Genomic DNA, 24,174 nt, shown 5'->3' with positions numbered 1-24,174 from the left:
AAGCCAATGGCCATAAAGGTACCTGGCCGAAATTTCAAACGTAAGTCCAACTGTTAAGCCAGATGGGATCGTTACGGGTAGGTCTGTGGTACCTAGATCTGTTCATCTAAGTTGTGCAATTTGAGTTAGGATAGTAGCATAACTCAGACAGATGTAGTTTAAACTACACTAGGTGAACAGAAGAAGCTCTCCCATTGACTCCCCTTATTCATCGTGTTCTTCTGGGGCGGGGGGGTACTGGAGTCGACGAAAGTGAGCAGCCATCTATTTAGTGGGTCTTCACTAGACCCACTAAATTGGCCCTCAGAGGATATGATTGGTGTAGTGTTGATCTGCGTGTGGTGGAGGCAAGCCCCTACACTGACCTCCTGCATAACATAAGCCACAGGACTTACCTGAGTGAGTTCCCATATCTTATCATAAACTGCTCTGGAAAGTTATTGCTTCATCCATCAGAAGTGTTTGGGAATCTGGCCCCGACTTGCCTGACTGTGGCCCACAACTCCTGGGGCTCCACATTCCCCACCCATCACAGGCTGCATACATGGGAAGGGCTCACCAAGCCTCTGGGGGGCCAAATTCGGTCAAGCCATGGTCTGTATCTGGACTAGGGGCCAGGGGTTCCCCACCTCTGCCTGGAAGCAAGGGGACCCACCAATGGAGACAAGGTACTGAACTAGATGGATCCCTGAACTGAACCCATCTGACAATGTTTGTGCTCCTTAGCAGAAAAGAGCGACACAGATTGTTTTGCCTTTTAGGGCTTTCTGAAATTATTGAACTGATATTTTTAAAATAATTTATCATGCACTGGTGTGTTTTAGGGTCCCAATGCTGCAATCCATAGCAGGTAGGCAGACTGCAGCAACCATGTGGAATCCTTATGATTTCAATAGAATTTTTCTGGAGCAGCGTGGGAGATGAAAAGCAGGTCCATGATTAACATAAAGTAGCAGTTTGTTAGTATATATGTCCAACAGGACAATAGCTTTACTGTACTGAGAGCATTCTCAATGTATTTTAGACCGATTGCTAGTCATTTACTACTGCATACAGCTGGCATAAATTTACCAGATGACTGCTCAGATAACATGCTAGGTAATTAAGCATGCTTTAAATACCTATCTAGGTAGCTAATTCTCAAAGTTTTGCCATATACACCCTAGGCAGAATAGTCAGTTTCAAAGTAAGAGATGCAACTTTGTCGAAAGCCTACTTCAAACATTTTTATTGATCCCCTGCAGTGTTCCTCTACAGTGCCTTCCAACATAGCTCCCAATAAAGCAACCAGACCCTATTGTTAGATTAGTTAGAATATCCTTTTGTGGTTATTAAGTCAAATTACCTACTCTAGGTGGGAGAAGATGCTGAGAAAAGATAAGAAACAACAAAAAAATTATTCATTGCATGTGCAGGTGCATAAACGGAGATTCTAGCTCCTGCAACTTTTTGATTGCTGAGCAATCTTTTCACATGCGTGGGATGCAGAACGGCTTTGAAGAACAAACCCAGAGAACTCGATGGCATTTTTTCAATGTGGCTTGCCGAAAGCAGACAGGTGACAAGCTTTCTCTTGCTTTGAGAATTTCCCATCTTTTTTTTTTTTTGTCACTACCTTCAGATTACGTTTTGGAACACAAGTGTCAAGATGTTTAACACTGTGCATAAAGTTTGTTGGGACATGATGGAACAGCATAAGCCTGTTCTCAGGAGAGATCTCGGCTAACAGCAGAGGATACTGTGCTTAACTAAAACACAGGAGACTACCTGGCAGGTTGCAATTTCTCCTGCTATATGCATCATGCTGGTTTTGAACCTCCACATTGGCTATGCCTACACTAGCCCCTGCCTTTCGAAAGGGGATGCTAATGAGACACTTTGAGATATGCTAATGTGGCGCTGCAGTGCATATGCAGCACCTCATTAGCATAATGGTGGCCGCAACACTTCAAAAGTGCCGCTTTCGACCACGTGTCTCGTCTACGTGGGGTCCTTTTCAAAAGGACCCCGCACACTTTGAAATCCCCTTATTCCTGTTTGGGTATAGGCATAAGGGGATTTCGAAGTGTGCAGGTCCTTTAGAAAAAGACCCCATGTAGACAAGCCGTGTGTGATCGAAAGTGGCACTTTCAAAGTGCTGCAGCCACCATTATGCTATTGAGGTGCTGCATACTCATTGCAGCGCCTCATTAGCATATCTTGAAGTGTCTCATTAGCACCCCCTTTCGAAAGGCGGGGTCTAGTGTAGACGTAGCCTTAAGGGTTGCAGATCAGCTATTATGAGGGTTTTTTAAATTGACACCAGGTCACGTGATGTGGTTTATGCTGCTAATCAGGGTTAATCTTTGACTGAGGGATTTGCTTATTATTTCTGCATAAACCACAAAAAAATCATTGAATTTCTTTTTGTTGTGTTTTGTTTGAAATAACAGCACAGGAATGGGTTTATAAAAATAGCAGCAAACATCTGAAATTCCAGTAATGACATCCATGAATTTCAAAATACAGTTGCCTTCCTAAGTGACACTTTTGAGATCTCAGTACATGCTGTGTATAGTATGTGTGTGTATGTATGTGTATGTAAGTTAAGGAATCAATTCCTTTAATATATGTTTTGTTAGGAGATAAGATATTAAATAAAATTTAATTTTGTCATCTACAGTAAACTCTTTCATATCCAGCATTCTATCCTCCGGAACTCTCACATAACCAGCATTTTAGCCATAAGTAAATTTTAGTTACGATTTCTGTAAGTATAGGAAAGTGAAAGTAAATACAAATAAATACAGCAAATACAGTATAAGTTTGCAGTGTACAATACTACTGTTGTTGGTAAAGTACTCTGCATACATTTTCATTTGTTTCTTAATATCTTATTTTGTTTTTCTTTAGTGTGATGCATTGCTAGGTATAGCTCTCTACTATCAAGAATATTTGACTGTCTGGCAACCTCCAGGTCCTGGGGCTGCTAGATATGAAAGACCTGACTGTATAAACAAACATGTTTGCTGGTACAAATGTGTTTGTTTGAAGTCAAATGTCATTGCAGTGCACACTTTAATATACATCTAGAATAATATTCATTTGCAGTGATGTGTGCTACATATGGAACACCATGAGAATCATCAATTAAAAACTCCCTCTCTCTCTTCTATGGTTTAATCTACATGAACTGTGGCTGCAGGATATGTCCTCCTATGTCTTCTTCCTTGGGGATCCCAGTATGGATTAAATCTATTATACAGGCAGACAAAAGTGGTAAAGGATAACCTTTCACTGTGGCATGATAGCCGGCAGTGTTGGTGATTTACCATCTGTCATAGTTGATGGTTCTTAATAATGGTACAATTTATAAAAAGTTGACATGAGAAAACAGCTGGAGCCTGAGAAAGGGTGGAAGCACAGATATATGACCTTCTAGTGATGTGAATGATTGTTGGGGGAGGGGAGGGACAGATTCTGGGCCTGATTCTGCCACTTCTGCACATAGAGAGTATTACCTGAGTGTCTAAGTAGCCCCGATGGAATTATGCATAATTTAAGGTACTGCCCAATGTGATTAATGATGGCTGAATCTCAGCTTTTGCAATTTAAGATCTGGCAGCCCCTTCACATGCAGAACACCTGTTCAGTGTTCCCTATCATTTTTACCATTCATGGGTGGAATGCATTTTGTTATGCGCACCACGGCATGGATGGGTGTACACCACCAGTAGAAGCGCATGCTGCCAGCTGTGGTTGGCTGTGGGCGCTTTGCTTATCCGCTGGGCGGCACCTGAATCTCTCCTGGGCAGCTGCCCAAGTGCTCAGCTTACAGGGAACATTGCTCTTGTTGCTTTCGGTCATGGGCATGTAATGACAGCAGGATCAGGCTCCCAAGTTTGATCAGTGACTAATCAGAAATCGAACAAGCTTGCTGCTCTGGCATCAAAATGTAAGACTGGACACTTAGCCTGGGGCAGAGTCAATGGAGCACAACTCTATTAATGTAAGAGAAAAAAAAAGGGCCCAAGAACAATGAACCCTTATGGTAGATTGTAAATATTTCCTAATGTTTAATGAACACATAATCTGAATTGTACATTCTCGCTCTTGGGCAAGAAAGTGGCAGATTTTACCTGTGAGTCACAACAGAGCTATAGTAGTGAAAGATATAAATAGTTTTCTACCAAGTGGGGTTCATTAATATGTATTTGAATCTTAAACCATCATTCAGCTATGAGGGAAAAGTACACCAGAACTGGTGTGGATTATAATAATTTTAGTAAAGCATCTAATTTATATATTAAGCTTGCTTAATAGTCTTACATTACCTTGCTCTTTGCTCTGAAGCAGAAGGTGATGAATAGTTTATGTAATGAGGTTAAAAATCCCACGTCACAGTCTGCCCTGTAATTTACATTTCTAAGAGGTGCCATTATGGGACTGGAGAATGGGTTCCGAAAGATTAGTTCCAGTGTTACAAATGTCTTTTCAGGAGATACACACGGGGGGGAAATAATAATAATAATAGAGGAATGCAATTCTGCAGACAAATGTTCCAGCTCCATGCCTTCTTCACTAAAGACAATCATTTCAACTAAATGCCGAAAGGCGTGGAGCTGGAACATTTGTCAGCAGTACGGGGCTGGCTTTAAGTTTCCTTCCTGATTTACAATTGAGTGTTTTTATTAGATTTACTGTACTGCAACATGTTTTGTTAACCTCTAAAAAATAAGCCAGCTTGTACATAAATCATTAGGATTAATATTCATTCTCACGCAGAAGGCCAGCATGAGACCCTGTGCATTACTACAGCAATGCTGTGCCGGTAGGGGTAGGATGTTGGCGGAATGGCTGCTGACGGATAATTGGGAAGAAAAATGCTCTTGTGATTAAGCCATTGCACTGTAATTCAGGAGTCCTGGATTCAAATTCTGGCCTCATAAGGGTATGTCTACACAGCAAGGTTATTCTGGATTAGCGTATTCTGGCGTCATTATTCCAAAATAAGATCTTCTAGAATAATGCCTCTACACTACAGGGAAGCCCTGGAATAAACAAAATTTGTTCCAAAATGGCGTGTCTACACACAATACAGCCTATTTCAGATTAGAAGACCTGGAAACACTTCCAGCAGCTCTAATCTGAAATACCGTGTGGACAGCAGAATTATGTTGGAATAAGCTATTCTGGAATAGTTTATTTCGAAGTAACCCTTATTTCCTGTCTACACAGCCCCTCTTCTGAAAAATAGATTTTGGAATAGGCACTATTCCTAATAGAATGAGGTTTACTAAATTCAAAATAAGCTGTCGGCTATTTCAGAATTATTTCAAAATAGTGATTGCAAAATATGTGTAGGTGTAGACATACCGTAATAGGCCTGTCTGTATGAGGGGTGGTGTGTAGGGTATGTGTAGGTATGTGCTGCAGTGAAAAGCAGATATGTAGCTGCAGGTGGAAGTGAAATGCACTTGCAGGAGGGGAAGGTTCTGGCAGAGTGGAGCTGAAGGAACTTTCCCTTCTGTCGTTGTCATTCCAGTGGGGCCAACAGCCACTTTGGGCCCTGGGATAAGGTGGGAGGGGGCCTGGCTCCATGTCTCTGGAGGGGCAGGGCCAAAGGTGGAAGGATGGGATTAAGAGCAGCTGGCTGTTAGTGCTGCTCAGACTCCAACACTGGCCCCTCCTCCTTCACAGGTGCACAGAGCACTGAAGCCAAAATAAGGCAGAAGAGGGCTGGCACTGGGGAAAGAATAGGACACCACAGAGCTACAAACAGTAGTAGAGCTGGGACTCACTGCTTGGGCATGAAGAGAGCTGTGTAGTGCATGTATTCTAAAGCTCTGCCATGTCTTTACTCACCTAAGCAGTGCCTCATGGCCTGCACTGCCAGGGGGCACTCAGGCTGCGTCTACACTACGAGATAAATTCGACTTTATTAAAATCAAATTTTTTAACGCTCGGTTTTATAAATTCGAATTAGAGCATTCTCACCTTCCCACAGGCTCCCCACAAATTTGACATCTTGCTGCCACACACAAGTCGCCAAACATCGGCTTTTGCAGCAGTGTATTGTGGGAGCCTGTCCCACAGTTCCCTGAGCCCTGTAGCATTCTGGGTATTTTCACTAGTGCAGCATGGGAAACAAATGACCCGCAAGTGGCTGTGGCTATCTGACGACATCTTCCTACATTTCATTTCCCTCATTCCCCTGCCATGTTAAGCAAACATCCCCTTTTCCAGGCAGAATCTTGCTTGTATAAGCAAATTGCTTTTTATAAGTGGGGGAAGGGGTCGGAAAGCAGTTAGAGCATTCGCCTGGGAACCCAGGGCTCAATGTTTTTCATAAGTAGGTCTTCCCACTCCAGATCAGTGTCACTTAAGGCCTGAACCAAAGCCCATTGAAATCAATGGGATTCTTTTCCTTGACTTCAATGGAGTTTGGCTCAAGCCCATAATGAGGTAATTGTAGAGCTAATATATTGATTCCAATGACCTTTGGATCAAGCCCATACAGAGCTATTGCTCTGTCATGTTTATTTCTTGATGCTCCTTAATCTAGAAATATATGTCTAAGTACACACTGGCATTACACTGCAAATGCAGATGGCTCATTAAATCATTTACGGTTCCTTTGGTCACTCCAAGACTTGCTTGGCTAACTATGGTAATTGTAGACTTCAGTGGCCTTTGGATCATGCCCAAACCGAGCTATTGCTCTGTCACATTTATTTCTTCATGCTCCCTAATCTAGAAAGCCGCGTCTACACGAGCCGGTTACTTCAAAGTAGCCATGCCAACTTCGAAATAGCGCCTGCCACGTCTACACGTGGCAAGCGCTATTTCGAAGTTGAAATCGATGTAAGGCGGCAAGACGTCGAAGTCACTATCCCCAACAGGAGATGGGAATAGTGCCCTACTTCGACGTTGAACGTCGAAGTAGGGCACGTGTAGACGATCCGCATCCCACAACATCGAAATAGCGGGGTCCGCCATGGTGGCCATCAGCTGAGGGGTTGAGAGACGCTCTCTCTAGCCCCTGCAGGGCTCTATGGTCACCGTGTGCAGCAGCCCTTAGCCCAGGGCTTCTGGCTGCTGCTGCCGCAGCTGGGGATCCATGCTGCATGCACAGGGTCTGCAACCAGTTGTCAGCTCTGTGAATCCTGTGCTGTTTAGTGCAAGTGTGTCTGGGAGGGGCCCTTTAAGGGAGCGGCTAGCTGTTGCCCCGGAAGTACTAGTCTGCCCTATGACCCTGTCTGCAGCTGTTCCTGGCACCCTTATTTCGATGTGGGCCGCTTTGGTGTGTAGACGCGCCCCTGCAGCGCCTACTTCGATGTAGTGCTGCCCAACGTCGACGTTGAACGTTGACGGCACCAGCCCTGGAGGAAGTGTAGATGCTATTCATCAAAATAGCTTATTTCGATTTTGCTACATCAAAATAAGCTATTTCGATGTAGCATACCCGTGTAGACGTAGCTGAAATGTAATAAATGTCTGTCCTTTCAACTTTCAGTGGCAGTTCTGGTGCCTACCATGGTGCAAGCCCTCGAATATCTTAGCTGCCAGGGGAAACTTCCCCCCTGGCGGCAGAAAGGCCCCAGATATGTTTCCTGCCCTCGGAGCCCTAACCGCGCACAATCCAGGACATAGTGCTGCCTGGCAGCATGGTCACCACCGAACGGCAGGCAGGTCTTTTCATTGGGTTGGGGGCTACCCACGTGATGTGGGTGAGCGTGGGAAAGACCCCGACTACATGTTGCCTGTGGGGGGGGAAGGAGGGGGAGTCACACACAAGCGTAAGACCAATTTCCTCTGCCTCTTATACAAGCATGACCCCCCACAACAGCCTTGCTGTCACGTGGTGCAGTGGGGCCGCGGCTGGTACAAGGTAGCACAGAAAAAAACACCAAGTGTACAGACAGAACCATGAATTCCATGCTGGGGCTATTTGTAATGGGTAGATGTGCTCAGAGCGCTCATAGCAAAGAAAGAAAGAGACATTTCTCAGGCTCTCATACAAACATGGCCACACAGCCACAGGCTTCCTGGTCCCGATGTGAAATTCATGGTCTTCCTGTTATCTAATTCCTGGGCACCCAAGAGCAGCAGCCAGAGTGGAGCGTGGTGGGGCATTGTGGGTTACATATGGGACACCTCTGGAGGCTAATAAATTTGGCCTTGAATCAAAATTCTGAATGCGAGCTTGACACCACGCCCATCAGGTACTGATGATATTATGATGTCGATATTAGTACTCCCTAAATCGAGCTAATGGTATTTAGAGTGAAGACAGTCATGTGGTAACATTGAGCTAACTACCCTAAATTTGAATTTATCTCATAGTGTAGATGCAGCCGCAGTGTGTGTAAAGAAAGCTGTAGAGTTCTGGTGAGAACTTGAGCAGCTTCCTTAGTCTCTCCGTGCCTCAGTTTCTCAGCGATCAAATATGGTTAATAGCCCTGTTCCACCTCGCAGGCGTGCTGCGCAGATAAATCCGCAAATAGTCCGGAGGTGGCAAACTATTAGAATGTTGGGGGCCAGAAAATAAAAATCCAGCCGCTCCCCTTGCAGCGTGAGATGAACTAGTGCACTGATCCATTGGCCAAGACGCCTACCACAGGTGAGGAATGCAGTTCACAGCCCGGAAGAGCCAGTCTATGAGCATGTGTTTTAGGGGTAGACACCATGCTGTGAAACACCATGCTGTGTTTAAAGCCTAATTATTTGGGGGTTTTATACCACTTTTGTGGATTCATTACAGGCATTTCTCAATAATCCCTATTCTCTGTAACAGGTACACCTTGTTAATGGGGAATGTTGGCAGTCGGAGCTTTATCAGGACTCTCGACAAATCCCCCATTCATGTCCACACCCCTACACCCTGTTTATCCAAAGCAGTGAGTTCTCAAACATTTACAGTAGTTGCACATGGGGTTTATTCATATTCAAATAAAGCCATTATCCTGGCCTGGAGTTTTGGTGGTTTCCTCCTCTTTCTCTAGAGTATTCGCTCAGTAGTGCCGTCTAATCAGCTTTAGATTTTAATTAAACAGCTGTCATTTGGTTCCTAGTTCTGTTGCGACCTGATGTTGTATTAAAATTTAATTTAGCCTAGGCTGGATAAGACGTAGATTTCTTCCGACAACAAAGAAACACTATTAGCGGGTTACAGTTGTAATTAAGAAAAGCTCTGCTGAAGTGCTAATGCATACAGGTACAGAGAAGGAATTAGAGATAAATACTTATGTAATTATTATTCGGGGACAGAACAGGCAATATGAATATGCAGCTCCTACCTGAGTTAATAGAATTCTTTCTGGTAGGCAATCTATACTTAAAATAAATAAATAAATAAATAAATATAGCCTCAAAGCACAGAAGCCAGAATAGGGTATTTGCTGTTTTACATTTGGGACATTTTGGTCTCCCTGGTTAAGAACCTCAGCTGGTGAAAGTTGGTATAGTTTCATTTCTTTCCTTGGGGGTCTGCCAGTTTATGCCAGCTGAGGATGTAGCCCAGGAAATCAGTGTTATTACTTTTCTGTAGATTTCACCACTGTTAGTGATACCCACTACACTCATCCCTCGTTAAACGAGTACTTTATTTATGAGTACTTGCTAAAACAAGGGACACCTATATCTACCTTTGTTCACTAGATGAGTGAACTCCCCCTGCTAATACATGTCTTAGCCCCCACCCTGCAGACCCAACCTGCCATAGCCTGAACCCCCACCAGCCCTGCACATCCAACCCCCCACAGCCTGAACTCCTTGCTGGCCCTGTGGACCCAACCCACAGCAGCCTGAACCCCCCCTGCCAGCTGCAACCTTAACACCCTGCCAGCCCCGTGGCCCCAACCTGCTGTAGTCTGAAACCCAGCCGACCTCACAGACCCAACCTGTCATGTCCTTAATCCCTCTCTCCCCACTGCTCCACGGACCCAGTCTGAAGGAGCCTTCACCCCCTCACCTGCCACACAGACCCAACCCACTGCAGCCTTAACACACCGCCCTCCCCATTGACCCAACCCACTGCAGCATTATCACCCCTGCCCATCCCACGGACCCAACCTGCCAGCAGGTTTTAACCCTCCCTCTTGCTCCTGGCCCCAAACTGCCCCCCAGCCTTTAAGCCTCTCCAACACCCCCCAACCCAAAGTTCACTTACCTTTCAAAAGCAGCACCACACGCTGTCACACATTTGCCGAGTTAGGAGCACTTGGAACAAATCAGAGACTTTTATATGTATTTTAATGGGAATTTATAGTCCCTCTTATGAGTTTCGCCTACGAGCAGAAAGCTGGGAACCAATTGTACTCATAGAGCGAAGGATGAGTGTATAGACATGTTAAATATAGGAAGTCGTTTGTCTCTAACAAACTCCTCCAAGCCCTGGGGAGCTGGGAAGGAGGCGGCGGCTTCCAGCGCTCCGCAGGAGCCCTGGGGAAGTGGCAGTCGCTGGCAATCCCCCAGACCCCCGGGAATGCCACAGCTGCCAACCTCCCTGGGAGCCGTGGGGAAGTGGCAGCTCCCACATTCCCCTGCTTCCCCAAGACCGGGAGGGGGGCGCAAATAAGGGACAATGAGTCCCATTTAAAAAATAAGTCGGGATGCCTTTTTGGCGTCCCAGATATGGGACTGTCCCACCCAATACAGGACGGGTGGTCACTTTGTGTAAAAGACAACTACTTGAATCTAGCCAAAATGTTGCTTATCAAATATATGTATCTTTATCCATCGATATCTCTATCTTAGGGACAGGCAATTAGTTCAATTCAGACATCTCAATCTTCCTCACAGAGGAAATACATTTTTGGAGTCTGAAAATATCTAACTGATAAAAAAGGATCCTAATTCAGTCTACTGTAGTTGCATAACACTGGATCCAAGCCTCTGAAATATTGATTTTGCATCATAACTTGTCCTCCCAGTGAAATTTCTTTTTGTGGTGCAGCAACGGCTAATCAGCACAGTCGGTTTCTCAACATGCTGAGAGGAACACAAAGCAATGCTTATGTCAAGATCAAGATAAAAATATTTCAGAATGTCCAGAAATAAATGGGCTGATGAGGGTGTGTCAGTTGGTAGAACTTTTCTGTTGTTCTCAGCTTCTCAGTTTATATGACGTGTACAAAGGGAATATAAATCCTTTTGTAATCTTTGCATATCTCTGCTAATTGCTGGTTGGTTTTTAAAATGGAGTTTATTGGTTCAGTTCTCCTCTTATTTATACTGATGTAAACGAAGAACAACTCCTGGTCACTGGTATAATAGTTGGTGCTAAACTTATATAAGTGAGATCAGCCAGGCCCATTTAAGACCTGGAAAGTCAATGGGAATCTTTCCATTCACTTCAATGGACTTTGGATCAAGCACTAAGTGGAGAGTCATGTGATTCATATTTCCCTCTGCCCCCCCAGAAAGAATTATCAAAATAGGATTGTTCTGATCTATTTGTTCACTTTGTCCCATGTGGAAAGCATTTTTCTATCTGATTATTTGAAGAAAAAAAGTCCTTTATGGAAGACTGGATTGGAAAATGGTATTGTGATAAAATGTGCCAATGCGACTTGTCACAGGGCCACCACCTCGCCGTTAGGTATGTGTCATGTGATATATTATAAAGAGAGACACATACATCTCACTGTGTACGTATACATGTGGCATGCATATATAAAGCGTCTGATTTGCAGGGTGTTCACCGATGGTTTGGGCATGGATGAAGCAACCTGAATTTGACCCTATATGTCTTCTGCAACCTATTTGTTTTCTCCACAAGGTGATACATTTTTTCTCAGTTTTGCTCAATCTCTAGTCCTTGTAAGGATTTCACAGGGTTTTGCTTTGGGTTTCCTTGCACTTCTGCTTCTGCCATCTATTTCTTTTACCCATGCTGCCCCACCCTAACAGGTGACTGCTGGTTATAAATGAGACTGATCAACATAAAGAAATATTAAACAGTCATTTATTCCACAAAGCATCTGGCTTGTGGCTTGCATAGGCTTTAAACTAGGTTCATCGGGGGGGGGTGTGGGGGGGATGGTGACACAAGCCCTGAGGTAAGTGCGGAAGGAGTAGGGAACAACAAAGTAGGATTCTTGGGTGAAGAGGAGAAAGTGGGCCAGTTAAGCCTTTTCTCTAAGGTGCTTGTACACGAATGCAAGAAGCCTGGGAAACAGACAGGAAGAATTAGAGGCCCTGGCACAGTCAAGGAACTATAAGATGGTTGAAATAATGGAGACTTGGTGGGATGATTAGCATAACTGGAGCATGATCGTGGAAGGGTATAAACTGTGTAGGAAGGAGGCCAGGGAGAAAAGGAGGAGGAGTTGCCCCCTATGTGAGGCAGCAGTAAGATTGCTCAGAGCTCCAGTATTAGGAGGGAGAAAAAGCCAGTTGATTGTCTTGGTTAAGCTTAGAGGTGATGTTGTAGTTGGTATCATCTATAGGCCGACAGATCAGGGAGATGAGATAAATAAGGATTTCTCCAGACAGCTAAGTGAAGCTTCCAAATCACAGGCCCTGGTTCTCATGGGAGACTGGAATCATCCAGACATTTACTGGGACACCAACACAGCAGCACACGGACAATCCAGGAAATTTTTGGAGAATGTTGGGGATGTCTTCTTGGTACAAGTGCTGATGGAACTGCCAGGGGCTGTGCACAACTTGACCTGCTGCTCACAAACGGGGAAGAACTAGTAGGAGAAATAGAAGTGGGTGGCAATCTGGGCTGCAGTGACCATGAGATGGTAAATATCAGGATCCTGACAAAAAGAAGAAGGGTGAGCAGTAAAATACAGACCCTTGATTTCAGAAGAGCAGACTTCGACTGCCTGAGAGACCTGGTGGGGATGATCCCTTGGGAAACAAAGATGAAGGGGAAAAGAGTTCAGGAGAACTGGCAGTATTTTAAAGAAGTCTTAATGAAGGCACAGGAACAAACCATCCCACTGCATAATAAGAAATGCTTAGAGCAGGGGGCTGGACTCAATGGCTTTTTTAGGTCTCTTCCAGCTCTATTGTTCTATGATTCTATGTTAGGCAACCAGCTTGGCTTAACAGGGAAATTCTTGATCAGCTTAAACCCAAAAAGGATGCATATAAGAAGTGGGAATGTGGACAGTTGACTAAGAAAGAGTATAAACATATGGCTGGAGAATGCCCGGGAGTAATCAGGAAAGTGAAATCACAGTTGTAACTTAAGCTGACAAGAGATGTGAAGGGTAACAAGAAGGGTTTCTACTGGCATGTTAACAATAAATGGGTTATCAAGGAGGGTGTGGGGCCATTACTGGATGAGAGAGGTAACTTAGTGACAGATGATGTAAGAAACACTGAAGTACTCAATGCTTTTTTTGCCTCAGTCTTGGACAAGGACAGCTCCCACACTACGGTGTTAGACAACGCAATATGGGAAGGTGGAGGGCAGCCATCGGCATGGAAGGAACGTGTTAAGAGCTACCTAGAAAAACTAGATGTACACAAATCCATGGGTCTGGATTTAATGCACCCAAGGGTACTGAGGGGAATGGGCAGATGTCATTGCCGAGACTTTGGCCATTATCTTTGAAGATTCTTGGAGATTGGGAGAGATCCTGGATGACTGGGAAATGGCAAATGCAGTACCCATCTTTAAAAAAGAAAAGAAGGACAATCCAGAGAATTATAGACTGGTCAGCCTCACCTCACTCCCCTGCAAAATCATGGAGGGCATCCTCAAGGAACCCATTTTGAAGCACTTGGAAGAGGGGAAAGTGATCAAAAGTAGTCAACATGGATTCACCTAGGGCAAGTCGTTCCTGCCCATAGGTTAAGGAAATATGGATTGGATACATGGACTATAAGACGGATATAAAGCTGTCTTGACAGTTGGGCCCAATGGATAGTGGTCAGTGGCTCAATATCTGGATGTGGTCAGTTTCAAGCGGAGTGCCCCAAGGCTTCATTCTGGGGCCACTGTTGTTCAACATCTTTATTAATGTCCAGGATGAGGGATTGGATTGCACCAACAGCAAGTTTGCGGATGACACTAAGATAGGGGGAGAGGTGGATATGTTGGAGGGTAGAGAGAAGATCCAGAGTAATTGGAGGACTGGGCCAAAAGAAATCTGATGCGGTTCAACAAGGAGAAGTGTAGAGTCCTGCATTTGGGACAGAAGAATCCGAATCTTTGCTATAGGCTGAGGACTGACTGGCTAAGCAGCAGTACAGCAGAAAGAGGCCAAGGGATTAAGGTGGATGAAAGGCAGGATATGAGCGAACGGTGTGCCCTTGTAGCCAAGAAGACTAATGGCATATTGGGGTGCATTAAGAGGAGCATTTTGAGCAGATCTAGAGAAGTGGTGTTTCCCCCTCTATTCAGCACTGGTGAGGCTGCATCTGGAGTACTATGTCCAGTTTTGGGCCCCCCAGTATAAAAAAAGATGTGGATGTGCTGGAGCAGGTTCAGTGGAGGGCAACAAAAATGATTAAGGGGCTGGAGCACATGACTTATGGGAAGAGGCTGAGGGAACTGGGCTTATATCATTTGCAGAAGAGAAGAGTGAGGGGTGATTTAATAACAGCCTTCAACTTCCTGAAGGTAATCTGCAGAGTGGATGGAGGGAAACTGTTCTCTGTGTTAGTCAACATTTTAATGGAGTGGGCCACTCTGTTACGAGTTTGCGTATTACCGAAGAAAAATTTTCGCACCACTATTGAAAGGGAGACAGACGAACTGTCTTTTGTGTTCAAATTTGGCACATTAAGACGTGGTTTGAACCGGGATGGGAATTTTCTGAGTCAATATAGGGGCTCGTTTGCATATTTGGCTTAATCTAATTCTTGACCTTCCCCCCGCTTCTACTCCTCTACTCTCTCATTTGCTCACCTTGATAATTTTTTTTTCTGATTTGTCCTCCTTGATTACTGTTTTTGGTTCTCTGTGCCTTAAATATTGAGTCTGTTCTGGTCTGGCTATGGTCTGAAGAAGTAGGTCTGTCCCATGAAAGCTCATCCCCTTATAAATTATTTTGTTAGTCTTTAAAGTGCTACTTGAGTGCTTTTTAGTTCTCTGTGGTGACAGACAGCAGAACAAGGAGAAATGGTCTGAAGTTACAGATGGAGAGGAGTAGTTTGCATATTCAGAAAAACTACTTTACCAGAAGGGTGGTGAAGCACTGGACTGTGTTGCTTGGAGAGGTGGTGGAATCTCCATCCTTAGAGGTTTTTAACTCCCGGCTTGACAAAGTCCTGGCTGGGATAACTTCTTTGGGGTTGATCCTGTTTAAAGAACGAGGCTGAACTTGATGACCTCCCGAGGTCCCTTCCAGCCCTATGATTCTGTGATTCTATAGTGTAGAACAAAGAATATATATTTATTTCTTCAGATCTTATACAGGACAGCTCTTAAGCCTACACGTAAATCCCTTTGAAGTGAAAGTTTGAGTTAAGCACATGCCCTCATACTGTTCCAAACACAAATGCACAGAGCAGACGCTTAAGTGCTTTCTTGGAACCCGATTAGTATACTTTTTTAATTAGTTAGCACTGAGTTTAGCACTTCATTGAATTCAAGCCACTCTTTGTAAAATCTATAATATACCTTAGTTGCAAGTGCTAACTGATCACCTCCTGATCTGTGTATATAGCCACCCACAGGTGGTCTCAAACCTGGGACCTCTGGAGCATAGGGCAGAGGCCCCTACAGTTTCCTCTAGAATCAGTGAGCGTGCAGTTAAGGCTGCAGAACAGACTTACTCTTTCTCTTTGCAAGTGGCCTAAGTGCCACTACATCGGACAGTGAACTACAGGCCTAAGTGTGTGGGTGACATGTAGCGTGTGCCCATTCTTTCCTGTTAATGTAGCTAGCTTTTAGAAAAAAAATGTAGTGAATATACCTCACTGCCTGTGCATGGCAGTGTTGAATTTCTCCCTCAAATCCAGTTCTCTTTCCACCCCAATTATGGACTTTAAAGGTAGACTTGGAAGACTACTTCCCCCCGACCCCTGTTGATGAACAAAAATGATGCTATGGAGGTGCTAAAATAAAAAGCGGATTGATTTAAATTAAAAAAAAAAATCCAAATAACCCACACAAGCCTTGGTACTACAGTGCAGCATGTAGGTCTGGCTGTGCAAACATTTCTGATTTGTAAACCATACAGAGCCTATTGTGTACAGTACCTCTGGAGGGTCTGCCCCAATCTGCACAGTCACCTATGCAAAGTGGGGAACCACAGTAATAGCTCATTTGGGGTAATTAATCATACTGCATCCACACCAATGTGTAGATGAAGGCTGTGTTAATGGAGTCATTAGAGTGCCGGCTCTATGAATCCATCAGAGGGGAAGATAAATATGGCTTGATAGCCAGTAAAAAGTCTCCATGTGGGACTTTAATGGGGAAAGATTTTAAAATCTGCATTTGGCATTCTGTTGTTTTGGCACCATTATCCCTTTCTAATGTGACATTAGAATGAAGGTTTCACTCAACCCCTGCCCCCGCCCGCCCAAAAAAAAAAAAAAAAAAAAAGAAAACCACTTAACAGGGACATCTTTTAAGGAGAATTTGGGAAACAGTGGAGCTGGGGGCAGAGGAGGATGGGGGAGAGACCGTTTTATGCTAACACTTGGTATCTGTGTCTTCAACCACTGAGATAAGCTGGTAAGTAAGGGTGGAAAGGGGTGTGCATCTCTGTGAAGGTTGTCATATATGACCGTATCTTCTTCAAATTAGTCTCAGAGAGGTAGTTGTGTTAGTCTGTAGCTTCACAAAAAGCAAGCAGTCCTGAAGAACCATAAAGACTAATAATTTTATGTATCAGGTAATGAGCTTTATTACCCACAAAAGCTCATTACCTAATAAGTAAAATTGATAGTCTTTCAGGGTAGGTCTTTGCAGGAAATTATTTCAGACGTCATTTTTAAATAACTATTCTAATGTCTACACAGCACAACCATGAGATCAAACTTATTTCAAAACAGTGATTGGCTTATTTTGAAATTGGTAAAGCTCATTGTCTGAGGAATAGCGCCTATTCTGAAATAGCTGTTTTGAAATAAGCGTTGTTAAGTCAAGGAATAGAGCCTATTTCGAAATAAGCCGCAGTGCGTCCAATAGCTCTGTTTCGAAATGGGCTCTATGGCTATGTCTGTGCTAGAAGCATCTGTCTACAGAAGTTACTGTCAGAAAAGATGTTCCAACAAAACCTCTGTCACCATATCACACCTACACATAAAAGCAGATTGCTCTTTTGATCCACTCTGTTGACGAAAGGGCCCCCGGAGTGTCTATACGGCTTTTTTTGTCGACAGATTCTGTTGATAAAACGCATGTTGCGTGTAGGTGCTCCATGAGTTTTGTTGTCAAAACCCCAGTTTTGTCTGTAATACTCTCTAGTGTAGATGTAGCCTATGTGTGTATTTTGAAATAGCCGAGTGCTACTTTGAAATGTATTTTTAAGTGCTCGTCCTTGGAAGGGGGCATGTAAATGAGCCCGAGCAGTGAATAGTACTGAGATACTGTGCTGCATATGCAGCACCTCAGTAGCATAATTCTCGCCACGTGAACTTCGAAGTTGCTAACTTTGAAGCACTGGCAGGCAGCGGAGCTGCGGGCACTTCAAAGTACCCATGCACCTTCAAAGTGCCCTTACTTCCAAAATGTTTCCTATTTGGTTTTAGGAAGGAGGGTCTTTCAGAGTCAGGGGGGTCCTTTCGAAATGTCCTTGCCTACATGGGTGCCGTGCATTCTGCAAGCGGCACTTCAAATCGCGTGTAGTTGCCATTATGCTAATGAGATGCTGCATATTCATATCAGCACCTCATTAGCATCTTACAAACTCCATCATTAATGTGCCCCTTTCGAAAGGAAGGGGCCAGTGTAGATGTGGCCTTGGTGTATTGATAATTTGTTGTGTTACACAAACAAATTACTTTAGCACTGCACACAATTTTTACAATTGCTAGTCAAGGACAAAGCTAAATAAGTCTTGTGACTACTTTCCAACAACACTGGAAACTTCTACATTATACCCAGTGGTGATGCTTATTTAAAGCACACCTCCTTTTTGTGCCTGTGTGTGTATGTGCAGGATACAGAAGTCCTGAACACGGCCATTCTGACAGGGAAGACGGTATCCGTTCCGGTGAAAGTTGTGGCTGTACAGGAGGATGGTTCCGTGATCGACGTTTCAGAGTCCACTGAATGTAAATCAGCTGACGAAGACGTCATAAAGGTAAGGTGGCTAAACTGAGGTGCACAAGGGAAAGAGATGAAGTTTCTCCTTTCTGTCCCCCTCGTGCCACTGAACAGCCAGCAACAGACTCTGTGCTTGTGCTCTCTGTGGCAATGGCCCCCGCCTCTGCATCATGGGGTACCCCAAGAAATGATCCCGTGTCGCTCTTCAGAAGGGCATTGGATTTCTGGCAGTTGTGCTGGGACGGCATGTTCCCTTTGTGCTGTGGAACCCAGAGATGCAGGTGCTGCCTATGTATTGAGGCAAAAGATGGTGTGAATCCCGGAATTAGATCATATGAATCCATGTGTCCCACCTCTTAGCTTCGCTCCCTGATCCAGACAAGCTGCGCTCAGCAGGGAGGAGGAGATGGCTTGTGCTCCATCAGGAAGTAGTGGTTCTTCCAGCCCCTGCACCAGCTGCCTGCAGCACTGCTTCTCTGCTGCTGGGAATTCTGGGACACATATGTGGGCCCCACAGTGGTGTTAAACCACCAAGAGAATGGAATGGACCTGCCTTTTTTTTTTTCTGGCCAGCTAATAGATCAATCCTGCTGAGAGGGAAGCATGTCTGATGTGCTATACTTAAGAAGAATCAAGCCATCATTCAGGGATCCTTCTTGCCAGGCAGTCTTTCTGCACTCACTATTACATAAATAGTAGGGATGTCAAGCCATTAAAAAAATTAATCACAATTAATCATGGAGTTGCCGGGGTTCCCTCAGCCCCCTCTGGTGTCCTGAGCCTGCGGGGTTGTCAGCAGGACCCTGTGTTGTGGCAATGCTGGGAACTGGGGCTGCTGCAGCAGGGCTGAGGGCCTGGGCTGCTGTGGGAGTAACAGCAGGGATGGGAGCCAGGCTGCTTCTCCTCGACTGCGGCTCCCCAGCCACGCGGCTCCACCAGCACTCCTGCACCATTGCTTCCCAGCCCCAGGTCTCTGGTCCAGCAACATCTGTGGTCCTACTGGAATACGCATGTTGCCAGACCAGATAGTACTGGATGTCAGATGTGCAACCTGTGTAACTTTGCTGCTGTTACCATAGAAAACAAAGTCATGCAAATTATTATTACATAGATATAAAGGTAGAGAAATATATTCAAATATTCAACTAGAATTACACATCTGTTAGGTCTGCTTTTTTGGTGGTACATATGGCATCAGCTCTAAGTCGGATCATGTTGCCTTTATTCTTACCTCTATGGAGTCATCTTGGAATAGTAATTGTTTTTCTTTGTCTTTCTTTTCCCGAGTTGCATGGATACAGCTGTTACAGAAGATAAGCTCTGCATTTACCACCTCTGCAAACAGAGATCCTGTGACCCAAAAACTTTAATATTCACTACCTCTTTAGCCTTTGACAAAAAAAGTTCCTTCTGGTCTTCGAGATAGTGATTGTGTCTTCTCTATATACATTAGCTCTGACAGACCATGTTTAGCTATTTTCTGTAGATTGCTATTTGAAGGACCAAGGCCCATGTCTTAATATTTCAACTCATCAGTGTAACCTTTTTTGTAGGTAAGACCACACAGGTCTTAGTAGATAGCAAGCACATACTTTGTCAGAATAGTAATAGAGAGAGAGCAGTGCTAGTCTGTATACTATGAAAACAAAAAAGCAGTCCCGTAGCACTTTAAAGACTAACAAAATAATTTATTAGGTGATGAGCTTTAAGAAGTGGGTCTGTCCCACAAAAGCTCATCACCTAATAAATTATTTTGATAGTCTTTTAAGTGCTACAGGACTGCTTTTTTGTTTTCATACTTTCTCAGAGAATTTGTCATGGTATCATAGGAGAACAAGAAAATGTATATCATCAACCTCCTATGCATTTTGAAGTATAAGTATGTGGATCTTCACCAGACCTAAAAATTCTCCCCCCATTCTTAAGTTAAAATGTGCAATGAACTCATTATCAGTCATTGCGTCTGGTATGCAGTAATGTGTTTTGTTTATCTCCAAAAACAATACAGGGCTTTGGGAGCTAAAGAGCTTATTTCGTAGCTTTACTAGTGAAATTTTAGTGTTTCTATTGTTGAACTAGAGAAGGTGTTTGTAGAAGTGTTACTAGAAAGGAGATATTTTCATCAGTATCTTGTAAGTCTTGATAAAAAAATCACAAAAAAACATACTTCGACATGTTGCATTTTATGAAGTAAGCAAATTGTCTTATGCCACACATGGAAAAAAGGGAATAGTGCTGAAATTTGTACCGGACTCAACATGCCCTTCAATTCAAGTTCTCTACATACAGTATTTGACTAAAGCAGTGGTTCTCAAACTTTTCGCTCGCAGCCCACCCTGCTCAACCTCATCCCAGCAAACCTTTCTGGGGACCACCAACCAAATACCCATGACGGTAAAATAACTACACTTATCTCTAAGTACCTTAAATACTAAATTATTTATATTCATCTGCTGGATGTAAAAAACATAGCTACACAGCTATAGCATAAGGGGGTTGCAGGTCTGGAGAACCAGAGTGGGCTCCCTGCAGTGGGGACAGCAAGGGGAAGTCCTCAGCTCATGGCCCACCGGCAAGATGGTTGGGGAACACAAGTGGTCCATGGCCCATACTTTGAGAACCACTGGACTAAAGAAATACAGCCGTGTTCTTTCATCAGGTCTGGAAGAATCTGAACCAACTCATACATAACCCTCATCATCAAATAAAACATGACATTTTAGGAACAAATAATTTTTTCCTGAGTGCGGCTTCCTTAATTATGCTACCAGTTGAAATTTTAAAGTCCCAGAGTTATGCAAGCAGATTTTGTGCACGTTTGTTCAGGTTTTCTTGTATTTTTTTTTCCACTCTAGCCAAGAAAGAGCAGCAGAATTGGTGACAAAATCTATAGTCAGGCAACTTTTCCTTGCTTTTGGGAGGTTTGTTTTGGGTGAATGCTTAGCTCTCATTATCATGAATACAAATCAGTTGTAAGAGTTCTGAGTTATCTTAACAGACACTAATTTACAGGACAGCCAAAGGGGGCAGGGTGAGTTATTTGTTGTGCATTTTAGTAAAGGCTTGGAAACTTTATTGGCTTGGTTCTTATTTCCAATGAGACTGGGTTTCTCCACTTTGGCAATGTAATTAAATCTGTGACCACTTCCAATTCCATTCACGCTGCTAGATGAGGGTAAATGGACCTTAGTGCAAATGAGACTCAGGTCGTAAGTGTTTCTGTTTCCCAGAAGATCCACTGAAATAAAATCACATTTCCTTTTTGCTTTCAAACAAATTTCCTTGAAGACTTTACCAGAGGAAACATGAATGAATATCTCCATGTGTGACCAACTTGATTTTAAAAGGAGCTGTCATTTCACGTTTTTTTGCTAGTACCACGCTGCTGTTCTCGCTGATTAGTGACACTGTAGTTTATTAATTCACAATTAACTGTTGCTCTTGGAAACTCAAGAACTGAGTTATGTATCATCAGCATATTGCTGAGGAGTTTTTATCCACTTCAGAAAACCAGATACAGATCTGTAAGATGGTACGAATGGATTTGCCTTTTGTATTCATTAACTTAATACTATTTCTAGAATTTTCTGTGGATTAAGTTAGACATAAAGAGGTCAGCCTATAGGGAAGCGTTACTTTTCAAAACATTGCCTGTTAGTTCAAGCGGGAGTCCTCCAGATGGGCTATGCTGTCAAAGCTAGGCATGACGTTTTTCTGGTTCCTGAACTGAAAAGGCCCACTGGAGCTGGCAGCTAAATAAGGCTTGACATGACCTCTAAGAAAAGAGACAAGCTTTCCAGTTGTAGTGGTGAATCTATACGCTTTGTGAGAGCAAAGTTCCTGCCCTGTGAATGGTTTTCTTTTCTTTTTTTCAAAATAGGATTTATTCTTGGGCAGAATAAGATCTAAGCACCTGATCGAATGGGAGACTTTTCGACTGACCTGACTGGGCTTGGAAGCAGGTCGTAGAACAGCAGGCTAAATCCATCACCAGGTTACATACTGTATTATCTCATTTGTTTCAAAGAGACTGAACAGGGTGTGACCCGGATTTAATTGAGCCTGCTGTGTGAAACTTTCTAGGCATCAGATTGATAGATTGATAACTGATAGAAGAGACTCGCACCTGGGAACATGCCCTCCCACTAGTAGAACAGGTGGACCATTGTGTTATAATTAAGTAATTAATCAAAGACAAGAAGTCTGATTCTCCTTTATTCTACAGCCACTTTACCTCACATCATCCCGTAAAGGGTCTAAAAGGAAGTTATTTTTATTTTTTTATAATTAACAACAACCTCCTAATGTACCTTCTCCAAAATTAGCAAGATGTTCTCAGTTCTAATTCCGTCTTAATGGTTTTTAGTGAGGAGTTTGGCAGCCCACCATTTTTAAGTATCTGAGTTGGAATTTATGCAGACACAGAGAGTAGCTATCTATTTCAGAAAAGACTATGTGGCTGCCCCCAGAGAAGCACCCTTTGGAAAATCCACATTGACTTCACTTCGGCTACGTCGACACGTGAACGCTACATCGAAATGGCCTATTTCGATGTAGCGACATTGAAATAGCCTATTTCAATGAATAACGTCTACGCGTCCTCCAGGGCTGGTGCTGTTGACGTTCAACGTCGACGTTGGGCAGCACCACATCGAAGTAGGCGCTGCGAGGGAACGTCTACACGCCAAAGTAGCACACATCGAAATAAGGGTACCACGAACACCTGCAGACAGGGTCACAGGGCGGACTAGCGCTTCTGGGGCAACAGCTAGCCGCTCCCATAAAGGGCCCCTCCCAGACACACGCAGCCTGCACAGCACGCGGTCTGCAGAGCCATAGGCACGCACACCTCGAGCGACGCAGTCATGGACCCCCAGCAGCAGCATCAGCAGCATCAGCAGCCAGAGGTCCACCCAGCCACCCCATAGGAGCAGTGCTCGCCCTGCTCAATGCCATGCAGGAAGCAGCTGATCACATCCTAGCCACAGAGGAGGAGCTGCCCACAGGGGAGGAGGAAGCAACCCCCAACCCTGCAGCACCCCGCCCCCTACCCCGCCTCACACGCCGCCGGCTGTGGAGCTACCCCATGGGCACCGACTGGTGGGAGCGGCTGGTGCTCGGAGAGTGGGATGACGACCGCTGGCTCCAGAACTTTCGCATGAGCCAGCAGACATTTCTGGAGCTTTGCCAGTGGCTCACCCCCTCCCTGAGGCACCAGGACACCTTCATGCGGTGTGCCCTCAGTGTGGAGAAATGGGTCGGCATCGCTGTCTGGAAGCTGGCCACTCCAGACAGCTACTGATGCGTGGGCCAGCAGTTTGGCGTCAGCAAGGCCACCGTCGGGGCTGTCCTCATGGAGGTAAGAGGACCCACGGGGGCAGGGGGAGGCAGCCCTGGCAGGGGAGGGGGGCCCTGGGAGGGGAGGGGAGGGGAGGGGAGCCCTGGCAGGGGAGGGCCACACACACCCTGCACACCCCTCACTGGTGCTCTCCCATGTGCTTCCCCTGCAGGTCGTCTACACCATCAATGCCCTGCTCCTCCACAGGCTCGTGAGGCTTGGGGACCCGGATGCCGCCATCGCGGGCTTTGCCACCCTGGGCTTCCCCAATTGCTTCGGGGCTCTGGATGGGACCCACATCCCCATCCGCGCCCTGGACCACAGTGGAGGACGCTACCTAAACAGGAAGGGCTACCACTCAGTAGTCCTCCAGGCCTTGGTGGACAGCCGGGGCCACTTCCTGGACATATATGTGGGCTGGCCTGTCAGCACCCACGATGCCCGGGTATTCCGGAATTTGGGCCTGTGCCGCCGGCTGGAGGCGGGGACCTACATCCCCCAGCGGGAGATCCCTGTGGGGGACACCACCATGCCCCTCTGTGTCATCGCAGATGTGGCATACCCCTTCCGGCCCTGGCTCATGCACCTTTACACGGGCCACCTGTCACCCAGCCAGAAGCGCTTCAACATGCGCCTGAACCACGCGCGCCAGGTGGTGGAGCGCACATTT

At 44.9% G+C, this 24,174-nt stretch overlaps 1 protein-coding gene across 2 annotated transcripts in view; it reads left to right on the top strand.

Annotated features, from left to right (window-relative positions):
* Positions 1-24,174, top strand: part of TMEM132B (transmembrane protein 132B) — a 463,877-nt gene that overhangs the window by 367,869 nt on the left and 71,834 nt on the right. For both annotated transcript variants that reach the window (XM_075012547.1, XM_075012549.1), the window contains one exon: positions 18,060-18,203. In XM_075012547.1, the coding sequence (XP_074868648.1) occupies positions 18,060-18,203 (144 nt within the window). The remainder of the gene's footprint in view (positions 1-18,059; positions 18,204-24,174) is intronic.

This window comes from Carettochelys insculpta, chromosome 18, assembly GCF_033958435.1.
Source record: "Carettochelys insculpta isolate YL-2023 chromosome 18, ASM3395843v1, whole genome shotgun sequence".
Lineage (NCBI taxonomy): Eukaryota > Metazoa > Chordata > Testudines > Carettochelyidae > Carettochelys > Carettochelys insculpta.
This window is presented reverse-complemented; position numbering and strand designations above follow the sequence as displayed.